Raw genomic sequence first — 26,537 nt, 5'->3', positions numbered from 1 at the left:
GAGCCCAGGCCTGCAACCGGGGGCCCCCACCCCAGAACTGGAGCCGCAGAGCCAAAGCTAGACGGTCCCTCCTGATGGCCGGCTGCGTGGGCTGTCGCCGCCTGCCAGACTGGGGGGACATGCTGGGGGTGACCACCACCCCAGGGATCCGTCGTGGGGGCGTCTCGGAGTCCAGGCCACTGCCGGTGACCAGCCAGGCCGCTTCATCTCTGAAGACTTCATTTATTCACGAGAAAGATAGGACAGAGAGAACCAGACATCTCTGGCCCACATGTTGCCGGGGGTTGAGCTCGGGACCTCCCGCCTGATGGTCCGGCACCTCACCCGCACCGGCTCCCTGACCGCCCGGCTTTGTTCCTCGAGAGGGTGACGGGCCGGCCGCACAGCCCCCAGCGGCTCAGAAGCCCTTGTCCAGGCTGAGAGTGCGGCGGGTGACGTGCTCCAGCTCCCCCGACACGTAGTGCTCCATGCTGATGTGGTAGTGGGCCAGCATCTTGAGCAGCAGCCGCAGGTTTAGCCACCACTGCTCCCGTGGCATGCGGTGCCTGGGGGTGGAAGGGTGGGGACATGTGGGCCTGGGGACAGCAGGGGCGGGGCAGAGGTCGGACACAGGGTGCCTGGGGACGGGTCAGGAGCATGGAGTGCCTGGGGACACGGCAGAGGTCGGACACGGGGTGCCTGGGGACGGGTCAGGAGCATGGGGTGCCTGGGGACACAGCAGAGGTCAGACACGGGGTGCCTGGGGACAGGGCAGGAGCATGGAGTGCCTGGGGACACGGCAGAGGTCGGACACGGGGTGCCTGGGGACACGGCAGAGGTCAGACACGGGGTGCCTGGGGATGGGTCAGGAGCATGGGGTGCCTGGGGACACGGCAGAGGTCGGACACGGGGTGCCTGGGGACACGGCAGAGGTCAGACACGGGGTGCCTGGGGACAGGGCAGGAGCATGGAGTGCCTGGGGACACGGCAGAGGTCAGACACGGGGTGCCTGGGGCAGGGCTTGTGTGTGGAACCTGTGATGTGGGCCAGTGAGGGTGGGAGGATGGCGGGGCGGGGCGGGGCGGCTGGGGCACTGGCGCCCTGCTCTGGGGTCAGGGACTGGGCAATCCTCCACTCACTCGAAGTCCGTGTCCTTCTTGAGCTCGGTGACGGGGCTGCAGGCCACGGCTTTCTTGCGCAGCCCGATGACGCAGGCCGACTCAGGGGTGTTGGCAAACACGCGCCCTTGGGGGGGGGTCGTGCGGCAGTGGGGACGGGGCCTGACCTCCCACAGCCGGGGCAGGGCCTCCAGGCCCCCCAGGACAGACAGCAGGATCCCCAGCCCCTGCCCCCGGGTCTGAGGGCCCCCAGCCCTACCCACCATTGCGGTAGACCACCCGCAGCTGCTCAGACACCCAGAGCATGGCCTTCACCCCAAGTTTGGTGCCATAGTTCCGGTCGAAGGGGGTGGGGGCGCCACCCTGGAATGATGGGGCACGTCAGGAGCGCTCCCCCCGTGACGGACGTTCCAGGACCCCAGGTGACCCAGTCCTCCCAGAGGGTCTCACTCCCGAGGCGCTCGGCCCCCTGCTCCTCACTCCCTACGCGGCCTCGCGGGGCCGGGGACCCCACAGCCCACCCCCTCCCCCCAGTGTGTGAGGCCGAGACCCCGGCCGGGTCTGAGGGCGGCCCACCTGCTGCAGGTGGCCCAGGACGTTGGTCCTGCAGTCGAACACGCCCCTGCCCTCGGAGGAGTAGAGGTGGTACAGGAAGTCCGTGGTGTAGTGCTCGTGGCACTTCTCGTTCCTGGGGGCGGGCGCGGGGCGCTCAGGGCAGGTGGCAGCCAGGCAGCCTCCCAGCAGACCACCCCTCAGCCCCCGCCTCAGCACCCAGCCCTGTCACCCAGCCCCTCACACCTCAGCACGAGCCCCCGCTGGATCTCAGTCTTCATCTTCTCCGTCATGTGCTCCACGTTGGCCTGGAGGAGGGGCGGGGCGCGCAGGTGACGGTGCAGCCGGGGAGGGGAGGGGCGGGGCGCGCAGGTGACGGTGCAGCCAGGGGAGGGGAGGGGAGGGGAGGGAAGGGGCGCGCAGGTGACGGTGCAGCCCGGGGAGGGGAGGGGAGGGAAGGGGCGCGCAGGTGACGGTGCAGCCAGGGGAGGGGAGGGGAGGGGAGGGGAGGGGAGGGAAGGGGCGCGCAGGTGACGGTGCAGCCAGGGGAGGGGAGGGGAGGGGAGGGAAGGGGCGCGCAGGTGACGGTGCAGCCAGGGGAGGGGAGGGAAGGGGCGCGCAGGTGACGGTGCAGCCCGGGGCCACCGGGGTCTCAGGGACCTGGGCTGAGCGCAGCAGCAAGAGGCTGGGGTGGGCAGGGGGGTGCGGGACTCAGAGCTAGGGGTGCGTGTGTGCAGCGCCTGTGTGGGGTCTCCGCGGGTCTCAGGACAGAATGGGTGCGGCCCCCCAGAGCACAGGGGCGGCTGGGGTGCGGGCCCGGGAGCAGGCGGGTGCAGCTGGGTCCCGGGGGCGGCTGGGGTGCGGGGCGCTGGGTGGGGGCGGCCGTACCTCGAGGTCGTGGATGGTGAAGGGGTCCTCGTAGACGTAGGCGGCGTCGGCCCCCACGGCCAGCCCGGTGACGGTGGCCAGGTAGCCGCAGTAGCCGCCCATGGTCTCCACGATGAACACGCGTCGCTTGGTCCCCGAGGCCGACTGCTTGATGCGGTCGCAGCTCTGCGGGACTCGGTCAGGCCGGCCGCACCCACCCCGGGTCACCCTCACCCTCACCCTCACGCTGGGGGTCCCCGGGGCCACGCCCGATCGGTGGGGGGGTGGCCCAGAGCTGAGCGCACGGGCACCGGCAAGGTCAGGACCGAGGAGCCCCGGGGCGGAGGGTGCTGGGGGGCAGGAGGGGCTTAGGGGGCGGTGGTGCTGTGCTGGGGAGCGGGACGGGGCGGAGGGTGCTGGGGGGCTGCGGGTGCCGGGAGGGCCGGGGCGGAGGGTGGCAGGACTGAGGGTGCCGGGGGCGGAGTCGGCAGAGCTGCGGGCGGCGGGGCACTGCGGAACTGGGAGGGGCAGCGGGCCCGAGCAGCCGGTGGGGGCGTGGCCGAGGGGCGGTGGGCGTGGCTGCTGCCGGGCGCGGTCGTGGGCCGGGGACTGCTGTCGGGGTGGGCGGGGCTGTGGTCGAGGGGCGGGGCCGAGTGTGGGCGGGGCTGTGGGTGGGCGTGGTCGAGGGGCGGGGCCTACCTCCATGGCGGCGTTGACGGCCGTGTCGCAGCCCAGGCTGAAGTCGGTGCCCGGCACGTTGTTGGAGATGGTGGCGGGGATGACGCACATGACGATGCACAGCTCCTCGTAGCGGCCGCGCGCCTCCACCAGCTGCAGCACCCCCTCGTAGGCCTGCGGGGCGGGGGTGAGGCGGGCGGCGCGGGGCGGCGGGCACCCACCCCAGCCCAGCCCCCACCCCGGCAGCCAGGCCGCCCACCTCGAAGCCGCCGATGACCAGCAGGGCCTGGATGCTGTGGGCGCGGAGCTGGTCCACGATGGGCTCCAGGTGGCCCTTGGGCAGCGTCCTGCAGGGGGGGGGGGCGGGGGGCGGGGCGGCCACTGAGCGCTGCCCTCCGTGCCCGCCCGCGGCCCGGCGCCCGGCCAGCCTCACCTCTTGGTCCCCAGGATGGAGCCGCCGCGCCCCAGCCAGCCGGCCACGTCGGGCCAGCCCACCTCCTGCACCTGTGGGGGGACTCGCTCAGGCGGCCGCCCTGCACCCCCGCCTCCACCCGCACCCCCTCCACCAGCCCCGGACCCCAGCCTCCACCTGCCAGGGCCCCAGCCTCCACCTGCCCCAGACCCCTGCCTCCTCCTGCCCCAGACCCCTGCCTCCAGCTGCCCCGGACCCCAGCCCTCCAGCTGCCCCGGACCCCAGCCCTCCACCAGCCCAGACCCCAGCCCTCCACCTGCCCCGGACCCCTGCCTCCAGCTGCCCCGGACCTCAGCCCTCCACCAGCCCCAGACCCCAGCCCTCCACCTGCCCCAGACCCCAGCCCTCCACCTGCCCCGGACCCCAGCCTCCAGCTGCCCCGGACCTCAGCCCTCCACCAGCCCCAGACCCCAGCCCTCCACCTGCCCCAGACCCCAGCCCTCCACCTGCCCCGGACCCCAGCCTCCAGCTGCCCCGGACCTCAGCCCTCCACCAGCCCCAGACCCCAGCCCTCCACCTGCCCCGGACCCTTGCCTCCAGCTGCCCCGGACCTCAGCCCTCCACCAGCCCCAGACCCCAGCCCTCCACCTGCCCCAGACCCCAGCCCTCCACCTGCCCCGGACCCCAGCCTCCAGCTGCCCCCGGACCAACCACAACACCCACCTGCCCTGGGCCCAGCACCCACCTGTCCCCGGGCCAGACCCTCAAAGCCGTCCTGCACCACGCACACCGAGTGGCCCTGGGAAATGGCGGTACGCACAGCCGAGCGCACAGCCGCGTTCATGCCAGCCGCCGGGGCGCCCACATTCAGGATGGCCAAGCGGAAGTTGGTCTGGGGGTGGGGCAACGGGGTGAGCGGCCCACCACCCCACGGGCCGGGCCTAGTGCCACCTGCCGCCATCCTGTCCCAGGGTCCCAGAGACGGGAGATGGCGCCACTCCCTCCCTGGGGCAACCACCTGACGGCCCCCTCGCCCTCGGCTCTGGTCGCACCCTAGCGCCACACCCTCGTGCCGGGCAGGGTGGGTGAGGTGACCGGTGTCCCTGCCAGGCTGAGGGTCCCTCCCACTCCCCCAGGGACACTGCCGGCACCTCAGCCCTGGGGACGTCAGACTCTGACCTTGGGGGGCGAGTGGGGACAGCAAAGCGATGAGGGAGGGGCCAGGAGGCCGCAAAGCAGCCCCCAGGTGCAGGCCGGCCTCACCTCCCTGGACCCCCCCCAGGTGCAGGCCAGCCTCACCTCCTCCCTGGACCCCTCCCCCAGGTGCAGGCCGGCCTCACCTAGTCCCTGGACCCCTCCCCCAGGTGCAAGCCAGCCTCACCTTCTCCCTGGACTCCTTCTGGTGAGCCAGCATCTTGTAGATGTTCCAGTTGTTTTCAAAGCTCCTGGAGGTGAGGAGGGGCGGGGGCTCTAGCAGGGCTCCCCAGCCTGCAGCCCAGCCACAACATGCAGCTCCAGCTCCTAGTCCCAGCCCCCAGCCCCCCTGGCCCAGATGCCCAGGAACCCCAAGACCCAACCCCTGCTATGGGACCGAGCCCCAGAGACCCAGGACCCCACGTTCAGGAACCCAAAAGCCCCTCCACACCTCCTCGTCTGAGCCCCCAGCCCGTTTCCAGTCCCTGACCCAGAAGCCAGTCCACAACCCCCATCACAGCCCCCAGCCAAACTCTAGTCCTGACCCCCAAAGCCCCAGCCCCCAGCCAAAGCCCACAGCCCCACAAACCCCAACCCAGCCCCCAGCCCCAAACCCACAGCCCCCACCAACACAGTCCAACGGCCCCCAACCCAGCCCCACAGCCCTCAGCCCCAAACCCTAGCCCCACAGCCCCCACAGCCCCAGCCCCATAGCCCCCAGCCCCACAGTCCCACAGCCCCCAACCCAGCACCAGCCCCCCAGCCCCCAGCCCCAAACCCACAGCCCCCAGCCACACAGCCCTACAGCCCCACAGTCCCCAGCCCCACAGCCCCCAGCCCCAGCCACCAGCAGTCACACCACTCACAGCTGCCAGGCCCCTCACGCTCTCAGTCCCAAAGGCCGGAGGTGGAGATCCCAGGCACACCCAGCTTCCAGAACGTGGGAGAGGGTGGGGGGCCCGGAAGCCCTCTGCAGACCTGTCCACCTTCTGTCCTCCCGTCCCGGCACCTCCCCGCCAGTGCCAGGCCCGCCTGTGCACCCTCAGTCTGGGTGCTCCCCACCCTGGGGCCCGGCCACGCACCGTCCGCGCAGCTGGATGGCCTCCTGGAAGCGCTTCTCGTCCATGGCCTTCTGCACCTCCTTGGTCTGAGGAGCCAGGGCGCCCGTCACCAGCCGCCACGGCCAGGCGGGGCACAGCTGTGACAGCCTCCCTTGGCCCCGGGTCCATCAGGATCGGTGGTGAGCCCACCTGTCCCCAGACCCACAGCCGACGTCCCACCTGCCCAAAGGCAGCCGAGGATGCCGGTCCCACTCTGTGCGGGCTGCCGTGGGGGGCTCCCGCCCACCCAGCCACACTGCCCAGCTGCAGCCCCCCCCAGCCTCCCAGCCTCCCAGCCCTGTCCTCCCCACCACCCCTGCCCTGCCGGGCTTCCAACCCACACCACCTCCTCTCCCGGGAGCAGTGACCCCGGGCCGCGGGCACTCACCACCTGCACGCACTCCATGAGGGGCAGCCGCACCGACTGGTTCCCCGAGAGGCTGACCACGCAGGCGGGCGTGTCGGGAGTGGCCTCCAGCAGGGCCATCACAGCCTCCATGCCCAGCTTGCTGCTCTGCGGAGGGCGTCAGGGCGGCCAGGGGCATGGGCACATATGCCACCCGTCCCTGCTCCGGGAGCCGCCCACACACCCACCCCGGCCCTTCACCACACGGACCCTTGGCCTTCAGGGGCTGCTAGCACAGGCGGCCCGGAGGCCTGGCCGGCAGGGGTCAGGGGCGCCGGCCGCGGGGTCCGGCTCGGCTCAGGTGTCTGGAGAGAGTACGGGCCCGGGAGGACACACAGCCCGCCCCGGACCACCCGCCGGGCGCCCACCTACCAGGATGCGGTCGAAGGCAGAGGGTGTGCCACCCCGCTGCACGTGGCCCAGCACCGTCACCCGCGTGTCAAAGCCGAGCCTCTGCACCACCAGCTGCGGCCGGGAGACAGAGTCTCACCCCGTGCACCCACCCGCCTCCCACACGGTCTCACCCCGCGCACCCACCCGCTTCCCACACGCCCGGCCCTGCCTGTGGCGGAGGGTGTCAGCCCCCAGCATCCGAGCCCACCCTGTGTGAGGGGGACACCTGAGCGTGTGGGCCATCGAACTGGGTCCCCACATGGGCGCTGCCTTCAGCCAGGCTAGGGGGTCTGCGTGAGGGGCAGAGGCTCCTGGAGTCCAGGATGGGGTGGGGGGTGGGGCCATGGCCCCCACAATGGCCTCGGGCACGGGGAGGGGTGTGCCCACCACCAAGGGGCTGCTCGCTGGGGGTGAAGGAGCGAGGGGCCCGGAGGTGGGGCACAGACCCGGCGGATTAGTCCCCGGCCCAGCGCGGGGCTCCCGCTCACTCACGTCTTTGACGTAACGGGAGGAGATGGGCTTCCCGTGGCGGTCTACGGCGCCCTCTGCGATGATGATGATGTTGAGGCGGGACCCCCGGCTGCGGGTCTGGGGGACGCGGGGCTCAGCTCAGGTGGGCACGGCCTTGGGACCACCACCCACGGCCAGGGAAGCGGGGCCCAGAGCCAACAGCCCCCTGTGGGTGTCACCTCGGCACCCCAACCCCGTGGCCTCACACCCAGTGGCCCTCACCCCCCCGTGGCCCTCACCCCCCCCCGGGGCCCTCACCCCCCACGTGGCCCTCACCCCCCACGTGGCCCTCACCTCACCCAACCGTTCACACATGAAGTCCTCCCAGCCATCCTCCGGGGGGGCCTCCGGGATGAACAGCCAGTCGGCCCCCGACGCCAAGGCAGACACCAGGGCCAGGTACCTAGGGAGGGGGTGTGAGGGCCACACCCGGGGCCCTGCCTCACCACCACACCCCTCCCGAGCTCAGCCCGCCAGAGCCCCGTGCCTCAGAGGCCCAGCCCCCCACCACAGACCCACCCCCGCCGGCCCCGGCCCCTTACCCACAGTGCCGCCCCATCACCTCCAGCACAAAGGTCCTCTGGTGGCTGTGGACGTGGGCAGAGTGGACCATCAGGCAGGCACAGTGGGAGCACAGGACCCTTGCCCAGGGGCTCTTGGCCGGAACCCCCTGCCCACTTCTGGGTGGGAGGAACGCCTCTCACGCCCACCTCTGAGTGGTACCCCACCTGAGTGCCTCCACGGCCACCTCTGACCAGTAGGGATGCCCCCAGCTCTGGGTACCCCTGTGCCCACCTCTGGGCGGTGGTGGTGATGGCGTCTATGACCTCCATGATGCGGTGCAGGGCGGAGTCGGTGCCGATGGTCATGTCAGTGCCGCAGAAGTCGTTGTCGATGGAGCCCACCATGCCCACCACACTCAGGGCCGCGTGGCGCTGGGCCTGCTCCTCCGACAGCCGACCTGGGGTCGGGCGGAGGTGGGGGCAGGGGCCTCAGGTTCCCCCAGCTGCCAGGAGCCCACCTGGACCTGGGTGCGCCCCATCCCACCCCACATACCCGGGACTCTACTACTCAGGGCTGGACGGTCACTCGGTGACCACGGCGTTGGGCCCTGTCACCCGTGAGGGAGGGGGGACACCTGGGTCCTGTCACCCGTGAGGGGGGACACCTGGGCCCTGTCACCCGTGAGGGAGGACACTTGGGCCCTGTCACCCGTGAGGGAGGGAGGACACCTGGGCCCTGTCACCCGTGAGGGGGAACACCTGGGCCCTGTCACCAGTGAGGGAGGGAGGACACCTGGGCCCTGTCACCCGTGAGGGGGGACACCTGGGCCCTATCACCCATGAGGAAGGGAGGACACCTGGGCCCTGTCACCTGTGAGGGGGGACACCTGGGCCCTGTTACTCGTGAGGGAGGACACCTGGGTCCTATCACCCGTGAGGGGGGACACCTGGGTCCTGTCACCCGTGAGGGGGGATACCTGGGCCCTGCCACCTGTGAGGGGGGACACCTGAGCCCTGTCACCCGTGAGGGGGGATACCTGGGCCCTGCCACCTGTGAGGGGGGACACCTGGGTCCTGTCACCCATGAGGGGGGACACCTGGGCCCTGCCACCCGTAAGGGGGGACACCTGGGCCCTGTCACCCGTGAGGGGGGACACCTGGGTCCTGTCACCCGTGAGGGAGGACACCTGGGCCCTGCCACCCATGAGGGGGGACACTTGGGCCCTGTCACCCATGAGGGAGGACACCTGGGCTCCGTCACCTGGCATGACCCCATGGGGGGCTGCGCAGCACTGCACTGGTGTGTGGCCCTAGCCCAGCAAAGCCCCTGCCCGGGTCTGGCCCACTGCCCCCGCCCCTGCGCCCACCTGCGGCCACCAGCTCGTCCAGCAGCCCCGCCCACTCGCAGCGGAAGATGTTGGCTCCCGTGAGGCTGCCGTCCCCACCGATGACACACAGGTTGGTGATGCCGCGTTGTATTAGGTTGAGCGCGGCCGCCAGGCGCCCCTCCCGCGTGGTGAAGGCCCGGCAGCGGGCGCTGCCGATGACGGTGCCACCCTGCGGGGAGGACGAGCCTGGACGCCGTGCCCTGGAGACCGGGGGGGGAGGGGGGGACCTGGGCCGGGCAGGGGGCCCAAACCTCCCTGAGGAGACACCTCCGCCTCCTGCGGGGCCCTGCAGCCTGACACGCGTGTGGGCACATGTGAGAACACGCATGTGGGCACATGTGAGAACACGTGGGGCTGTGTGTCCATGCACACAGGGCACTCAACACACCCGCCTCCCCACCCAGCACCCTCCCCCTGCACCCCACCCAGCACCCATACCCCTCCCCCCCCCCCACCTTCTCACCAGCTGAATGATGTTGGAGACACTGAGCCAGGTGGCTGGCTTGATGTTGTCACCTCCCTCCACAAGGCCCTCGTAGCCCTGGAAGGGGACATGGGATAGTCATGCCCGGCAGAGCCCTGCCACACTCCTGGCTAGGATGCACCTATGGGTAGCCCCCCCAGGCCGATCCCAGGTCAGCTGGCCTGAGGGTAGCGGGCAGGAGGGGAAGGTCCCCCGGTCCTGGAAAGAGGGGGATGATGTGGAGAGGTCCCAGCCCCCACTATCAGTCAGGTGCCCCCCTGCAGAGGGACCGCTCATGCCCCCAGAGACCCCCCAAGACAGAACGGAGCAGGGAGAGCCCAGGACCACCCCACCCCACCCCAGCAGCCTGGGCCTCACACACTTGGCACAGCCCAAGCCTGGCCCCTGGCCCTGCACCCCAGCAGGCGGGGACCCCAGAGCCTTCCAGAGACCACCGTGCACCCTCGTGGGCCCCCCACCCGCCCCAGGTGGCCTAGGGGGGGTCTTCTAGTGTCCCCAGGCCCAGCCGTCCCTGCAGCCAGGGACATGGGGGCACCTTGGCCTTTGGTCCCAAGTCCCAGGAGGAGGACCAGGCACCCACGCTGAGGGGAAGGCATGGGGGTCCCAGGGAGGACGCCCCTGCCCCCTTCCAGTGGCCACTGCTGGGAACTCTCCCCAAGAAAGGTCTAGAACTCTGTCCAGGCGGGGGCTCGAGGCCATGGAGCCGGCTCCCCAGAATGACCGAGGGCCCAGGGACCACCTGCCTTCCCCGCCCAGCACCCCAGGAGAGCAGTGAGCTGTACCCCGGGGCCGGGGCAGCTCCGGGGGCACCCACAGGAGGCGCTGCAGCAAGGCCAGGGTCCCCTCCATGTCTCACACGCCCCCATGCCCCTGGCCCACCTCGTAGATGAGGAAGACTTTGGCTCCTACGTAGATGCCCATGCGTGTGACGGCTCTGACGGCGGCGTTCATGCCTGCGGGGCAGGGACACGTCAGACACGGGGTCCCCAGGACGCCCCCACATCCAGGACTCAGCTGCCCCGGGGCAGGGACACGTCAGACGCGGGGTCCCCAGGACGCCCCCGCACCCAGGACTCAGCTGCCAGGACCTTAAGCTGGCAGGACCTTTCCTGGCCCGGCCTAGCACGGGTGCTGGGTGTGAGAGAACATTCCAGACCACTCCAGCCTCGCAGCCCCCCAGGTCCAGACCTAGCCCCAGCCCACCCCCAGCAGCAGACCCCCGGCCACAGCTGGTGAGGACGCGGCTGACCAGACCCACGACCCTCATGGGGACAGGCTCCCCGGGTCCCCGCCACCAGGGGACGCCCTGCTGACCTGGGGTGGGGGTCCTGTGGACTCAGGCAGGGCGGCTAAGGGATCACCCCTCCCTCCAGCCCCCAGAGAGGCAGCAACTTGGGAAGACAGGCGGCGAGGGGTCCACAAGACGTGCCCAGCCCAGAGGGGCCCGTCCCGCTCCCGCCCCCGCCCCCAGGTGCAGGCCAGAGAAGGGGCTGTGCCCCCGGCCCCATGGGGGAACGTGACCTACCCCCATCCCGTCGATCCAACCTCTTCTCTGCAGTGAACCCCACCGACAGCACTAGGAGACCCCACAGTTCCAGCACAAGGAGCTTCCCCCGGCTCCATGGGCTCTCCACCGCTGGCAACGGTCTAAGGAAGCTGCAGCCCCCCTCCCCCACCCACGCGGGATGCCCCGGGGGTCAGTGTGGGGTGCGGTGTGGTCAGACCCTGGGCAGGGGCCTTCTCTATGCCAACGGCCACTGCGGGAGAATCTAATGACCCGGGTTCGAGAAGCCACAAGAGCTTGGTACACGGCAGATGCTCCCCTGGAGGGCAGCCTGGTGACCCCCGCCCCACCCGGCCTGTCCCCAGAAAGCAGGAGCCCCACTAGGAGCCAGACGGAGAGCTGGGGCCCCCCCAGCCCCAAGGCCCCTGCAGGTGGTGGTGGTGGTGACCGGGCAGCCTGGGCTGAGGGGGGTGGGTCCGAGAGCGGCCGTCCTTCAGCTGACAGGTGACACAGAGCCCTGAGGTGCGGACAGCCCAGGAGCCCAGCCCAGGGTCCCTCGGCCTCGGGGACACTCAGGCCAGAGCAGCTCCGGCGGGGCGGGGGGTGCACACAGGCAGCCCCCAGCCCCAGCCCCCGCAGGAGGACGCCTGGGTGGACGCCCCCTTTACAGCAGAGAAACGGGCCGGCAAGCACCCAGCTCAGAGGACAGGTAGACGGGGGGGGGGGGGGGGGGGCTGTCCACTCGCAAGCTTAGCCTTGGCCAGGGGCCCCCAGAGTGGGCAGGCCCCATGTGTCTGGGGTGCGGCGAGCCAGTGCCTCACCCTCGGCCCAACCCTGACAGGGTCTCCGGGGTCCCGCGCGCCCACAGCCGACCAGAAAGCCAGGGGCGAGGGCCTCGGGACGTGGGGTGCAGGGAGCCCGGGGCCACCCCCACGGGAGGGACGTGCGGGGCGAGGACGTGCGCCTCCGTGGATCGCTCCTCTGAGCGAGGTGCCGTCCGTCTGTCCCCCCGAGCAGCAGGGCCATGGGCGCTGCCCGTCCCCCTGGGCAGTCTCCCAACGCACCCCCAGCCCAGTGGGCACCCACCGCCCGCCACACCGGCCCTCCCCGGACACCGCCGCCGCCAGCCGGGCCAGAGGGCACCGGGTGTGCCAAGGCCACAGCGCCAGGCTGTCCGGGGTCCACTAGCAAGGGCGACCGCCGGCCCCTCTGGAGGCCACAGACCCCACACTGCGCTCAGGCTGCGGCGGCCACGGGGCCGAAGGGACCCAGGAGAAAGCACGTGTGCGGGGAGGGGGAGGGGAGGGGAGGGGGAGGGGACTGGCGGGGCGGCAGCGGCGGGGCCAGTGCGCGCGGGCCCTGCATGGGGCTGACCCCCGCCGACCCCGGTCCACCCCGCAGCCCCGGCGCTGGAAGGCGGGAGCCGCCCGGACGGAGAGGGGGAACCAGGAAGCGCCGCCAGGAACCTCGGCGGGGCCTCCAGGAAGTGGGGCTCCCGGCTGAGCGCCCCGGAGGCGGAGGGGAGAGGAGAGGAGGGGAAGGGAGGAGAGGGGAGAGCAGGGGAGGGGAGGAGAGGGGAGCGCCGGCCCGGAACACACCCCCCGGCGGGCAGCCATGGGCCCCGGCACGTAGGCGCCCGGGAGGGAGGGGGCGACACGAGGAGGACCCGGGGGTCGGGGAGGGGATGCGGGGGACCCGGGGGTCGGGGAGGGGATGCGGGGGACCCGGGGGCCGGAGAGGGGATGCGGGGGACACGGGGGTCGGGATGCGGGGGACCCGGGGGTCGGGATGCGGGGGACCCGGGGGTCGGGGAGGGGATGCGGGGGACACGGGGGTCGGGGAGGGGATGCGGGGCACCCGGGGGTCGGGGAGGGGTCACGGGGGACCTGCTGGAGGACGGGGCGCAGGGACGGGTCCCGCAAGAGGAGGCGCCCGGGGGACCCGGACGGGAAGGTGCCCCTCGTCACCCCACCTTGCGCGTCGCCGCCGCTGGTCAGCACCCCGATGGCCTTGCCGGCCCCGGACATCCGCAGCTTCTCCAGCTCCGCGGTGGCCATGGCGGCGGCCCTGCTGCTCTCCCGCTGCGGCCCCCTGCCCGCTCGCCCGCCACTGTCGCCTGGCCCCGCCCCGGCGCCCCAGACCTGGCCCCGCCCCGCTAGCGTCATCTAACCCCGCCCCCGGACTGGCCCCGCCCCGCCAGTAACACCTGATCCCGTTCTGGCCCCGCCCCTCTAGCGTCACCTAACCCCGCCCCGGACTGGCCCCGCCCCGCTAGCGTCTTCTAACCCCGCCCCCTGACTGGCCCCGACCCGCCAGTGTCACCTAGCCCTGGCCTGGCCCCGCCCCGCCAGTGACACCTGATCCCGTTCTGGCCCCGCCCCGCCAGTGTCACCTAGCCCCGCCCCCGGCCCGGCCCCGCCCCGCCCCGCCCCGCCCCGCCAGTGTTGCTGGTCCCGCAGCGCCCCGGGGTCCCCAGGGCAGAGGGGTTGGACGCCCAGCCAGGCCCGGGGCACCCTGCCGCACCCCGCGTGTCTGCACCCCTGACCGTGACGGTGATCGAGGGCGGGCGCCCAGCCCCAGTGATGGGCAGGACGCACCCGCACCCGCCCCACCGCGAGTCAGGAGCACGGCCCCTGGGTCAGAAACACGGGAATGTCAGGCAGACAGACAGACAGACAGCCGGGATGACAGACAGACCACCGATGTGGAGGATGGTGGGGTGAGGGGCTCGGCCCAGCAGTAGACGTAATTTTTACTTTTTTATTTTTAATTTATTTTAAAACTTATTTTGACAGGACAGAAATTGAGAGGGGGGAGAGGGAGCCACCTGCAGTCCTGTGTCTGTGTCTCTGTCTGTCTCTGTCTGTCTCTGTGTCTCTGTCTCTGTGTCTGTCTCTGTGTCTCTGTCTCTTTCTGTCTCTGTGTCTGTCTCTGTGTCTCTGTGTCTGTCTCTCTGTCTCTCTGTCTCTGTCTCTGTGTCTGTCTCTGTGTCTCTGTCTTTCTGTCTCTGTGTCTGTCTGTGTCTCTGTGTCTGTCTCTTTCTGTCTCTGTCTGTCTCTTTCTGTCTCTGTCTGTCTCTGTGTCTCTGTCTGTCTCTGTTTCTGTCTCTGTCTGTCTCTGTGTCTGTGTCTCTGTGTCTCTCTGTCTCTGTGTGTCTGTCTGTGTCTGTCTGTCTCTGTCTGTCTCTGTGTCTGTCTCTGTCTCTGTGTTTCTCTATGTCTGTCTCTCTGTGTCTCTGTCTCTGTGCCTGTATGTCTCTGTGTCTGTCTCTGTGTCTGTCTCTGTGTCTCTGTCTCTGTGTCTGTCTCTGTCTGTTTCTGTCTCTGTGTCTGTCTCTGTCTTTCTGTGTCTGTCTGTGTCTCTGTGTCTGTCTCTCTCTTTCTGTCTCTGTGTCTGTCTCTGTGTCTCTGTCTGTCTCTCTGTGTCTCTGTCTCTGTGCCTGTCTGTCTCTGTGTCTCTGTCTCTGTGTCTCTGTCTCTGTGTCTGTCTCTGTGTTTCTTTCTGTCTCTGTGTCTCTGTCTGGATAACAGTCATGCCAAGTGGTAAAGTCGAGCGTGTGAGGCCCTGGCTTCTCCGGGAAGCCCCCCTTCTCTCTCGTCTGAAAATGAAACAAGAACAGGCAGACCGAGCAGTGACGAGGCCCCAGCTCCGTGCCCAGCTGAGGACGGCTCTGAGGTCTGTCTCTGTCTGTCCGTCTCTCTAACATCTAGTGAGGAAGAGGCGGCTGTGGTGAAGGCAGGGCCAGTGGGAGGGTCCTGACCCGTGTGCCGGATACAACAGGCATCACGTGTGCCAGGCCCGGGTTCCAGCCCCCCTCGGCCGTCGGGAGGGGGAGACTTCAAAGTGGCAGCGTGGAACTGAGGGTCCCCCCTGCCGTCAGAATGAAAGGCCCCGGCAGTGCAGTCACGCGGCCACTGAGCCCCCAGAGGGACGGCGCACGGGACATGGGGTGTCGGCGTCCCCACACCCCGAGGAGATGCTGGGAGAGCGTCTGGAACCCCAGACAGATGCAGCACCCGCTGTCAGCACCTGCTTTCTGGTGGGGACACACACAGAGACATCCCCTGAGACAGACAGACAGACAGGCAGGCACGCAGGCAGGTGCAGCAGAATGGACGCCCTCGGGGCCGGTGACCTTGTCACAGGAGAGCCCAGAAGGGGGGGCCCTGGGTGAAGCTTGAGGACACAGGGACTAAAAGCACAAAAGGACAGACAGCAAGAGCTGAGGGAACTGCAGGGCCCTCCCTCCCTCCTGCCCCTCCCTCCCTCCTGCCCCTCCCTCCCTCCTGCCCCTCCTCCCTCCTGACCCTCCTCCCTCCTGACCCTCCTCCCTCCTGACCCTCCTCCCTCCTGCCCCTCCTCCCTCCTGACCCTCCCTCCCTCCTGACCCTCCCTCCCTCCTGCCCCTCCTCCCTCCAGACCCTCCTCCCTCCTGCCCTCCTCCCTCCTGCCACTCCTCCCTCCTGCCCCTCCACCCTCCTGACCCTCCTCCCTCCTGCCCTCCCTCCTGACCCTCCTCCCTCCTGACCCTCCTCCCTCCTGACCCTCCCTCCCTCCTGACCCTCCTCCCTCCTGCCCCTCCTCCCTCCTGACCCTCCTCCCTCCTGCCCCTCCCTCCCTCCTGACCCTCCCTCCCTCCTGACCCTCCTCCCTCCTGCCCCTCCTCCCTCCTGACCCTCCTCCCTCCTGCCCTCCTCCCTCCTGCCCTCCTCCCTCCTGCCACTCCTCCCTCCTGCCCCTCCACCCTCCTGACCCTCCTCCCTCCTGCCCTCCCTCCTGACCCTCCTCCCTCCTGACCCTCCTCCCTCCTGACCCTCCCTCCCTCCTGACCCTCCTCCCTCCTGCCCCTCCTCCCTCCTGACCCTCCTCCCTCCTGCCCCTCCCTCCCTCCTGACCCTCCCTCCCTCCTGACCCTCCTCCCTCCTGCCCCTCCTCCCTCCTGACCCTCCTCCCTCCTGCCCTCCTCCCTCCTGCCACTCCTCCCTCCTGCCCCTCCACCCTCCTGACCCTCCTCCCTCCTGCCCTCCCTCCTGACCCTCCTCCCTCCTGACCCTCCTCCCTCCTGACCCTCCCTCCCTCCTGACCCTCCTCCCTCCTGCCCCTCCTCCGTCCTGACCCTCCTCCCTCCTGCCCCTCCTCCCTCCTGACCCTCCTCCCTCCTGCCCCTCCCTCCCTCCCTCCCTCCTCCCTCCTGACCCTCCTCCCTCCTGACCCTCCCTCCCTCCTGACCCTCCCTCCCTCCTGCCCCTCCTCCCTCCTGACCCTCCTCCCTCCTGACCCTCCTCCCTCCTGACCCTCCTCCCTCCTGACCCTCCCTCCCTCCTGACACTCCCTCCCTCCTGACCCTCCCTCCCTCCTCCCTCCTGACCCTCCCTCCCTCCTGACCCTCCCTCCCTCCTGCCCCTCCTCCCTCCTGACCCTCCTCCCTCCTGCCCCTCCTCCCTCCTGACCCTCCTCCCTCCTGACCCTCCTCCCTCCTGACCCTCCTCCCTCCTGACCCTCCCTCCCTCCTGACACTCCCTCCCTCCTGACCCTCCCTCCCTCCTGACCCTCCCTCCCTCCTCCCTCCTGACCCTCCCTCCCTCCTGCCCCTCCCTCCCTCCTGCCCCTCCTCCCTCCTGACACTCCCTCCCTCCTGCCCCTCCTCCCTCCTGACCCTCCTCCCTCCTGACCCTCCTCCCTCCTGACCCTCCTCCCTCCTGACCCTCCTCCCTCCTGCCCCTCCCTCCCTCCTGCCCCTCCTCCCTCCTGACACTCCCTCCCTCCTGACCCTCCTCCCTCCTGACCCTCCTCCCTCCTGACCCTCCTCCCTCCTGACCCTCCTCCCTCCTGACCCTCCACCCTCCTGCCCCTCCTCCCTCCTGCCCCTCCTCCCTCCTGACCCTCCTCCCTCCTGCCCCTCCTCCCTCCTGACCCTCCCTCCCTCCTGACCCTCCCTCCCTCCTGACCCTCCTCCCTCCTGACCCTCCCTCCCTCCTGACCCTCCTCCCTCCTGACCCTCCTCCCTCCTGACCCTCCTCCCTCCTGCCCTCCCTCCCTCCTGACCCTCCTCCCTCCTGCCCCTCCTCCCTCCTGACCCTCCTCCCTCCTGACCCTCCTCCCTCCTGACCCTCCCTCCCTCCTGACCCTCCTCCCTCCTGCCCTCCCTCCCTCCTGACCCTCCCTCCCTCCTGACCCTCCTCCCTCCTGACCCTCCCTCCCTCCTGCCCCTCCTCCCTCCTGACCCTCCTCCCTCCTGACCCTCCTCCCTCCTGCCCTCCCTCCCTCCTGACCCTCCCACCCTCCTCCCTCCTGACCCTCCTCCCTCCTGGCCCTCCTCCCTCCTGACCCTCCTCCCTCCTGACCCTCCTCCCTCCTGACCCTCCCTCCCTCCTGACCCTCCTCCCTCCTGACCCTCCCTCCTGCCCCTCCTCCCTCCTGACCTCCCTCCTGACCCTCCTCCCTCCTGACCCTCCTCCCTCCTGCCCCTCCTCCCTCCTGCCCCTCCTCCCTCCTGCCCCTCCCTCCCTCCTGCCCCTCCTCCCTCCTGCCCCTCCTCCCTCCTGCCCCTCCTCCCTCCTGCCCCTCCTCCCTCCTGCCCCTCCTCCCTCCTGCCCCTCCTCCCTCCTGCCCCTCCTCCCTCCTGCCCCTCCTCCCTCCTGACCCTCCCTCCCTCCTGCCCCTCCTCCCTCCTGCCCCTCCTCCCTCCTGCCCCTCCCTCCCTCCTGACCCTCCTCCCTCCTGACCCTCCCTCCCTCCTGCCCCTCCTCCCTCCTGCCCCTCCCTCCCTCCTGACCCTTCTCCCTCCTGCCCCTCCCTCCCTCCTGACCCTCCTCCCTCCTGACCCTCCCTCCCTCCTGACCCTCCTCCCTCCTGCCCCTCCTCCCTCCTGCCCCTCCCTCCCTCCTGACCCTCCTCCCTCCTGACCCTCCTCCCTCCTGCCCCTCCTCCCTCCTGCCCCTCCTCCCTCCTGCCCCTCCCTCCCTCCTGCCCCTTCTCCCTCCTGCCCCTCCCTCCCTCCTGACCCTCCTCCCTCCTGACCCTCCCTCCCTCCTGACCCTCCTCCCTCCTGACCCTCCTCCCTCCTGACCCTCCCTCCCTCCTGACCCTCCCTCCCTCCTGACCCTCCTCCCTCCTGACCCTCCCTCCCTCCTGACCCTCCCTCCCTCCTGACCCTCCCTCCCTCCTGCCCTCCTCCCTCCTGCCCTCCTCCCTTCCTGGGTCTTCGTCTTTCTCTCACTCTCAGGGCCTCTGGCCCCAGCACCAGCCTCAGGCTCGGCACAGCAGCTCCAGGGAGACAGAACGAGAGGAAAAGAAGACACAGACCTGCGCGGGGCACTGCAGTGCTGGGCTTTCCAACCAGAGGTCCGACCCCCGTGCCGCCTGTGCCAGACAGAGGCTCTGCTTCTCTCACCCATGTTTATGAATAAATGGTGGAAGACAAGGAGGGAGGGGTGTGGTCCGGGAGGTGGCGCAGTGATAAAGCCTTGGACTCTCCAGCATGAGGCCCTGAGTTCGATCCCCACTCTGGCAGCACATGTGCCAGAGTGATGTCTGGTTCTCTCTCTCTCCTCCTATCTTTCTCATAAATAAATAAAATCTTTAAAAAGAGAGAGAAGGGGGGGTCGGGCGGTGGCGCAGTGGGTTAAGCGCATGTGGCGCAAAGCGCAGGAACCGGCGTAAGGATCCCGGTTCGAGCCCCCAGCTCCCCACCTGCAGGGGAGTCGCTTCACAGGCGGTGAAGCAGGTCTGCAGGTGTCTGTCTTTCTCTCCCCCTCTCTGCCTTCCCCCCTCTCTCCATTTCTCTGTCCTATCCAACAACGAATTGCGTCAACAAGGGCAATAATAATAACCACAACGAGGCTACAACAAGGGCAACAAAAGGGGGAAAAAATGGCCTCCAGGAGCGGTGGATTCATGGTGCAGGCACCGAGTCCAGCAATAACCCTGGAGGAGGAAAAAATAAATAAATAAAAATAAATAAAAAAAGAGAGAGAAGGGACCAGGCGGTGGTGGTTAAGTACACACACTACAGGGCACAAGGTCCAAGCCCCTGGTCCCCCCTTGCAGGCGGGAAGCTTCACGAGTGGTGAAGCAGGGGGGCCAGGTGTGTCTGTCCTTCGCTATCTCCCTATCCCTCTCGATTTCTGGCTGTCTCTATCCAATAAATAAATAAATAAATATAATTTAAGAAAGAAAAGGAAAGGAGGGAGGGAGGGAAGAAGGGGCAGGGGTCTTTTACTCTGTTGAGACCCCCCCTGCCGTCTGCTCTCTTGTCTAGTCCCCATGAAGCTAGCTGCTGGGGCTTGCACCCAGGCCTTCCCCTGCCCTACCCCTGCGGGCTGCCTGTCTGGGGGGAGGGAGACGCAGCCCCTCCCAGCCTCAGTCCCCTCCATCCCCTGCGCTCAGTCCTGCTTCAGCCTGGCGGAGGCCTGGGGTCCTGGGTGACTGAGGGGTTCAGTGGGGGCCAGGCCCAGAGGGGAAGGGGGGTCGAGGGAGGGACAGAACACAGAGGCAGCCCTGCACCCGAGCATGGGGTTCCCATGACTGGGGGACCCCCTCCATCCCAGGTGAGACCCCTGGCGCCCACAGCCGGCCCTGGTCACGGAGGAGGTCCTGGGTCACCTCTATGCTGCAGGGTCACCCCCATGGCCGGGACTGCGGTGGCGGAGGCCCAGAAAGCAAGGGGCACCCCCACTTCTGCAGGACGGACGGCACTTGTCTTTATTGCTTTATTGCAGCTGGAAGGTGCTTGGGGAGGGTGGGGCTCGGGCCACCCTGAGGCTCAGCCCCCAGCTGGGGAGAAAGTTCATAGGGCAGGGGTGCAGGGCGCAGGGCAGGGGGCAGGGGAGCAGGGTGCAGGGCAGGGGAGCAGGGGTGAGGGAGGAGGAGGGAAAGGCAGGGGTTCAGAGGGCTCCAGGGCTGGGGCAGGGCTGCAGAGGTGGGGTCTCCAGCAGGCAACTCCCCTGTGCCCTGGGACCCTCTGCCCAGCCGTGTCCTGAGACGGTGGCCCTGTCCTCAGCCAGGCTCTCTCCCCAGGCCCCTGTCCATCTGTCCATCAGGAGGGGAAGCCGGGGGAGTCGCCCAGGGGCCGAGTCATGCTGTGGATAGCCCACTGCAGTAGACCATCGAAGGCGTGCTGGGGGGGAGGCAAGCAGTCTATGGGGAGCCGGCCCACCCCCGGGTCTAGGCGACCCACACTGCAGGGCACAGTGCCCAGTCACCCTCCCCTCCCAACGGCTCCTGTGGGGGAGGGGAGGGGACAGGCCCCCCGGAAGCGGTCACTCCCCTCCCCAGCCACAGTAGAACTGGGCTGAGCCTGCAGTCAGCCATCCCAGGGGCCAGGGGCCGGGCGCCCCTCCAGAAGGGGTGTGGGGTCTCCTTGGTGCCACTGCAGGGCTGGACCCCACCCGGGTGCTGACCCCTGGGGGCTGGGTGGGGGGTACCTCGCTCAGGAGGGACTCCAGGTCATCCCTGTGCAGCCCTGGCTCTGAGGTCCCCGCGCCATCTGCTGCCTGGGCCAGGAGAGGGATGGTCAGCCCCGCACCCAGGGGTATGGGGGGGTTCCCACGGACAAGGACCCCCCCACGGGCTCTGCGGAAGCAGCAGGGCTGGGGACCTCCCTCTGGCCTGTGGCCTTCGGGACTCAGAGTCTGTGGAAGCTGGGGGTGACTGTCATTCACTGTCAGCGACCTGGGGGCCAGGCCCCAGGGCAGAGCCACTGACACTGACCTTGGGGGGCGTGGGAGTCCCCTCGCCGGGCACCGGGCCAGGGTCTCCTGAGCAGGACTTGCAGTGCACAGCGGGTCTGGGGGTGCAGATGGAGCTGGGGGTGCAGCCTGGGCTCCTCGGGGTCCCTCCCTCCTCACTCAGTCCGGCTCCCCGGGGCCTCTCCCCCACTCACCCCGACCGGGCGCCCCCCGGGAAGTGGCAGTGAGGGTGAAAGGCCGCACCGCAGAGCTCACAGCGCAGGGAGTCTCTGCTGTCCCCACAGACACCACAGCGTGCGGGTAGCGGGGGGCCCTGAGGGACAGACACGGGGTCACCCACAGGTCAGGGGTCAGGGAGCCAGCGGGGGACGGGGATGCGGTGAGTGCCGGGTGCCCCACCCGGCCAACCTCCTCTTGGCTCCTCACTGCACCCCCACGCCGGCCCCGCGCCCCCCCAGGACTGCGGGACCCGACCCCCGAGGACGCCCCAGGCTCAGGCCCTCACCTGTGGCCCCTCGGGGACCCCGCTCAGGAGGGGGTGCAGGGTGGGAGTGTCGGGCTCAGGCAGGGGCAACAGGTGTCTGTAGGTGACCGTGGGCGGCCCCCCGGGGAGGCTCCTGGCTTCTGTCACCTGTTGTCCCAGGACCACCTGCACCCGGAGATCAGAGCCGGCGGGCTGGGGGCTGGGGGCACTGCCCAGAAACCCCTTCCCCTGGAGCTGCTGACGCCGGAACCCCAGGAACCAGAGGCTGGGCCAGGGAGGCCCCACACAAGGGGGCAGGAAGTTGGGGACCTGGCCTGCTCCCGGGTAAAGGGGCCAGGGACCCCAGCTGTCAGAGCAGACGGCTCAGAGGTTGTGTTCACCAGCTCCCGCCAGGGGGCAGATCCCTGAGAAGCAGCGTCTCCTGAGGACCCCAGGGAGCCCCCCGCCCCCCCAAGACCTGAGCCTGCCAGGCCGGGACTCAGGGGCTCAGAGCGTCCAGGGCAGGGGCAGTGAGCCCGGGGGCCTACCCGGCTGTCCACAGGAGGCTCGGGGGGCGGGGGCTCCTCTGCGGGGGGCAGGTCCCGAGGGGGTCTCCCCTGGAGGCAGCCTGAGCACCTCCAGGTGCCACTGCGATGACACCAGGCGGGCAGGGGCAGGGCAGGGCAAGTGGCAGGGCCGGGCAGACTTGGGTGCCAGGGAAGCCCATCCCCAGACTCGTCCTCAGATGAACCCCACCCACTTCCATGCCATGGAGGGATGGGACCCAACAAGCACCCCCACCCCGCAGGGGCCTGGGTCCCTGACACCCCCACCCCGCAGGGGCCTGGTCCCATATGTCCTGCAAGCCCTGGGTCCACGAAACGCCCACCTATAGGATCCAGGTCCCTGACATCCCCACCCGGCAAGCCCTGGGTCCCCGACACCCCCTCCCTGCAGGCCCTGAGTCCCGACACCCCCTCCCCGCGGGCCCTGGGTCCCCGACACCCCCTCCCCGCGGGCCCTGGGTCCCCGATACCCCCTCCCCGCGGGCCCTGGGTCCCGACACCCCCTCCCCGCAGGCCCTGGGCTGGGTGCTGTGCCCGCCCCTGGCACCCACCTGGGGATGGCACGCAGCGGGGGGGCCAGGCAGCCCAGGTGGAAGGCGCGGGGGCAGCCGTCGCAGCAGATGAGCTCCCCGCCGTCCCTGCACACTGCGCACTCGTCCTCGTTCTTCTGACGCGGACGCGGATGCGGGACACGGACACGGCCGCCTGGAGCCGGGTGCAGCCCCGGGCCCCCACCCCAACGCCCCCAACCCGGGCCCCGCAGTCCCTCCACCCTGCCCGCCGGGCGCCACCTCCCCCGGGACCCCCCTTCACGGGGATTGGAGGTCGCGGGGTTACCTGGTGGAGGGCGGGGGCCTCACTAGGGGCCTGGGGTGTGGGCACCTTGCCCGGTGGGGCCCCTCTCGGGTCGGCTGCTCCCTGTGGGGGTGAGGGGGTCAGTGCAGAGGGTGGCTGGGGTTTGGTGGCCATCCCCTAGCAGAGATTTGTGGGGGTCCCTGTGGGGGTCCCTGTGGGGGCCTGTGGGGGTCCCTGTGGGGACCTTGGGGGTCCCTGTGGGGTCACTGTGGGTTCACTGTGGGGGGCCTGTGGGGTCCCTGTGGGGGGCCTGTGGGGGGTCCCTGTGGGAGTCACTGTGGGGGTCACTGTGGGGGTCTCTGTGGGGGTCTCTGTAGGGTCCGTGTGGGGTCACTGTGGGGGTCCCTGTGGGGGTCTCTGTGGGGGTCCCTGTGAGGGTCCCTGTAGGGTCCCTGTGGGGGTCCCTGTGAGGGTCTCTGTGGGGGTCCCTGTGGGGTCCCTGTGAGGGGTCCCTGTGGGATCCCTGTGAGGTACCTGTGGGGTCTCTGTGGGGGTCCCTGTGGGGTCCCTGTGAGGGGTCCCTGTGGGGGCTCCTTGCGTGCTGAGTGGCCATGCTTGTTGGGTGGGTGCTCTGTGGGGATGTCCCGTGCACACTGGGTGTCCAATCCGCCTGGGTGGGTGGGTGGGCTGCACTCACAGAGGCCGCACTCTGAGCTCCCTTGGCTCGGACCACAGTCTTCAGGCCGCCACCGCCACCGCCACCGCCAGTGCCACCCATGTTGCCGCGGGCCTTGCCCCTGCCCCCCGGCGGGTCCAGGAGCTTGCCTGGTGAGTAGAACTCCCCCCCGACCTGGACGCACTTCTTGGTGCCACCTGGGGGGGGGGCAGTTGGGCCGTGGTCCTTGTCCCTGGGCTGGACACAGACTCCCCAGGCCAGGGGTCCCAGCCATGCTGGGCTCGGCTGGCTAGGCCCCCTGACTCTGTCCCCTGGAGTCTGGGGGTGGCTGTGGCGTCCCATCTTCTGGGGGCCGACACTCAACCACGGGCCCTGTGAGTGCCCACAGGGGCAGGGAGGCCGGCGGCCATGACGGGGGGGGGCTGGGGACACAGCTCTGCAGGGCCGGGGGCCCCGGGGGCTGGGGTGCTGGCAGCTGTGTCCACACTGTGCCCAGCCTTCCGGACCCGCAGGGACCCCTGTGCACACAGGACACAGCCCCCCACAGTACCCGCAGAGCGTGGGGGACACTGGGCGCCTGGCCCACCCCCCAGCCCAACCCCCAGCCCTGACCCACCTGACTCGAACACCTGCTGGAGCAGCACCCCTCCCAGGGCACCCCTGGTGCCAGGCGCCTCCCCTGAGGACACGGCCACGGCTCTCTGGACAGAAGCCGACACGCTCTGGAGCCCTGCAGGGGACCAGCTGGGTCACTGCTGGAGACGCCCCATCTCCTCAGGGTGCCCCGGACATGTGTGTGTGCTGTGCACACGTGATGTGGGCGTGTGTCTTGTGTGTAAACCCGTGTGTGGTGTGTTTGCCGTGTGCCCAGGGCAGGTGCCGTGTCCCTGGGCAGGGAGGGATGGGCCAGGGGGCTGTTGGTGGCATCTGGGCCCAGCAGGCGCTCCTTCCTGCCCCCTGGCCTCTGGCCCTTGCCCCTGGCCACTGACCCCTTGCCCCGACCCCTGAACCCCAGCCCAACCTCTTGCCCCTGAGCCCTGAGCCCTGGCCCCTGACCCCTGAACCTCAGCCCCTGAGAAAGAGAGGGAGGTGCTCACCATTCCCCAGTGGGGTGTGCGGAGGGTCCAGGCTGCTCTCAGGCTTCCGTGGGGGCTTGGCCTTGCCGTGGGAGCCTGGGGGTGGGCGAGGTGAGGCAGCCTGTGGGCCAGGCGCAGGGGGGGCTCACAGACCCCGGGGTCCCCATCAGAAGCGCCAACTGCCCTGTCTCTGGGGGGGGGGGCGGGGAGCAGGCTCAGGCCCCCACACCTACCTGGGCTGCAGGTGCTCCTGGGGGCCGGGGCTGCGGGTGGGGCACGAGGCTCCTCCATGACTTTCCTCTTGTGGGGCCTGGGTGGCGGCAGGGGCGCCGAGACCTTAGGGCTGGCGGGGGGCTTCCTCCCACGGGGAGGCTGGCTGAGGTCCACGTCTGCCGGACAGCAGGTGCAGGCAGGGCTCTGGCAGGACTGTACGCCTGAGGGGAGGGGTCAGCCCCTAGCCCACCCCCAGCCCCCGTCCCCACCTCTGGGGAAGCTGTCCCTCACCGCCTGCAGACCGGCATAACTCTCCAGGTTGTAGTTCTTGAAGAGAACCTTCCAGAAGTCCAGGATGGCACCCGAGTCCCGGGTCAGCAGCCAGGACAGCAGCCTGTGCAGGGCCTGCGGGCAGCCCTCCTGCTCCCCGAGGCGCAGCGTCTCCTGGCGGACGGGCGGAGGGGTCTGCAGGGCTGCGCACCTGCACCCCACCCCCGCCCAGCGCACTCACAGGACCCCAGCCCCCTGGAGGGTGAGAGTACAGGGGTGGGGCGGGGCGGGGGGCGCACCTGGAACTTGTCCTCCGGGACGACGCCGTGGTCGGCCAGCGCGTGCAGCAGTGGGAAGGCGCGGTCCACAGCCACCGCGATCTCCGTGCGGTACAGCCTCAGCAGACGGCGCAGAAGCCCATCCCCGCCCGGACGGCTGTCACCTGCCATCCCGGCTCCTCTCCCTGGAGGCCAGACGCACCTGGGCCTCTCACCTGGGCACTCACACCTGGACCTCTCACCTGTACACACACCTGGACGTCCACAGGTGGGCCTCTCACTTGGGCCTCTCACCTGGGCCTCTCACCTGGGCCTCTCACCTGGACACACACCTGGGGCCTCTCACCTGGACACTCACACCTGTGCTTCTCATCTGGGCCTCTCACCTTGACACTCACACCTGGGCCTCTCACCTGGGCACTCACACCTGGACACTCACACCTGAGCCTCTCACCCGGGCACACACCTGGATATTCACACCTGGACAGCTGCACCTGGGTGCCGGGAAGCAGGGTGCTCTCTCCAGCCGGAGGGTCCTGTTATACCTCCCTCCCTCCTGGGGAGAGCAGAGGCTGGAGCCAATCAGAGCAGGCTGCCACCTGTCAGCTCTGTCCCCTCATTAACTGAGGAGGACGCCACCACAGGGCAAAGAACCTTCTGGGCCCGCCCTCTGGGGGTTACCTTTCAGGCCCCTCAAGTCCTCACCCCAGGACCCATGCAGGTGGAAGTCAGAGACGACCTTTGGCCTCACCTTAGGGGTCTCAGGCATTCCAGGGGTCAGGCTGGGCCACAGAGATGGGGGGGGGCGCGCAGATCCTGACGGGATGGGGACACGGGGCTGTGCCTGGGGGCTGTGTGGTCCTGGGCAGGGGCTGGGGGGCGGGGGGCAGGGGACAGGGATCAGGGGACAGGGAGCAGGGGGCAGGGGGCAGGGGCCAGGGGCCCAGGATATGCCTTCTCTGAGCTTCACCTTTAAAATGAGCAGACTGGGTGGGGTCCTGGTCGCAGCCCCCTCCCCAGTGAGCCTGGAGCTGAGGTCTGAGGGGTGGCCAGACAGACACGTCTGAGTGTCCTGGTGCCTGTGCTGCCCCGCAGGGCCAGGCATAGCCGGGGCGTGGGAAGTGAGGGACAAGCTTCCAGGCCACGGGAAGGGGGAGGGGACCCTGGGGGGAGGGAGCTCCGGCCACAGGTGGGAGGGAGGGGGAGGGGACACTGGGGGCAGGTGCCCTGGGCCACAGGTGGGGCTGGGCCTCCCCTCCCCGGGACACTGGCTTCTGGAGAATTCTGGGCTTTCCACACGCGGCCACGGGGGACTCCCACCAGCACCTGCCCTGCGGCGGCCTGAGGGCAGATGGGGAGGCATGGAGGGGCCCTTGGTGGCCGCCATGGCCCCTCCATTAGGGAAGCCACCCTGAGGTCCAGA

At 69.7% G+C, this 26,537-nt stretch overlaps 2 protein-coding genes across 3 annotated transcripts; both read right to left on the bottom strand.

Annotated features, from left to right (window-relative positions):
• Positions 1-202: 202 nt before the first annotated feature.
• PFKL (phosphofructokinase, liver type) lies at positions 203-13,217 on the bottom strand. 2 transcript variants are annotated; one of them, XM_007536851.3, is made up of 22 exons: positions 13,061-13,217; positions 10,464-10,537; positions 9,564-9,641; positions 9,080-9,269; positions 8,005-8,170; positions 7,752-7,796; positions 7,504-7,612; positions 7,192-7,287; positions 6,679-6,771; positions 6,289-6,414; positions 5,883-5,947; positions 4,988-5,051; positions 4,352-4,498; positions 3,628-3,698; positions 3,454-3,541; positions 3,216-3,368; positions 2,538-2,702; positions 1,896-1,957; positions 1,674-1,785; positions 1,361-1,460; positions 1,119-1,224; positions 203-545 (listed from the first exon to the last, which is right to left on the bottom strand). In XM_007536851.3, exons 1-22 carry the CDS (start codon positions 13,143-13,145, stop codon positions 398-400), a joined length of 2,343 nt encoding a protein of 780 aa, XP_007536913.1. In that variant the 5' UTR covers positions 13,146-13,217; the 3' UTR covers positions 203-397. The 2 variants fall into 2 exon arrangements, with proteins under 2 accessions (XP_007536913.1, XP_060054841.1); XM_060198858.1 differs by lacking the exon at positions 1,361-1,460 and having other exon boundaries at positions 13,061-13,216.
• A 6,604-nt stretch (positions 13,218-19,821) lies between these two features.
• On the bottom strand, positions 19,822-25,285 carry AIRE (autoimmune regulator). Its single transcript, XM_060196985.1, has 14 exons — positions 25,136-25,285; positions 24,836-25,010; positions 24,587-24,742; positions 24,375-24,449; positions 23,894-24,007; positions 23,299-23,474; positions 22,667-22,724; positions 22,358-22,613; positions 21,789-21,888; positions 21,283-21,426; positions 20,972-21,090; positions 20,800-20,875; positions 20,514-20,582; positions 19,822-20,206 (listed from the first exon to the last, which is right to left on the bottom strand). The coding sequence occupies exons 1-14, from the start codon at positions 25,283-25,285 to the stop codon at positions 20,126-20,128; spliced, it is 1,749 nt and encodes a 582-aa protein (XP_060052968.1). The 3' UTR covers positions 19,822-20,125.
• Positions 25,286-26,537: the final 1,252 nt, after the last annotated feature.

The sequence above is a fragment of the Erinaceus europaeus genome, chromosome 9, assembly GCF_950295315.1.
Source record: "Erinaceus europaeus chromosome 9, mEriEur2.1, whole genome shotgun sequence".
In the NCBI taxonomy this organism is placed as follows: Eukaryota; Metazoa; Chordata; class Mammalia; order Eulipotyphla; family Erinaceidae; genus Erinaceus; species Erinaceus europaeus.
The sequence above is the reverse complement of the archived record's forward strand: the minus strand, read 5'-3'. Positions and strand labels throughout refer to the sequence as shown.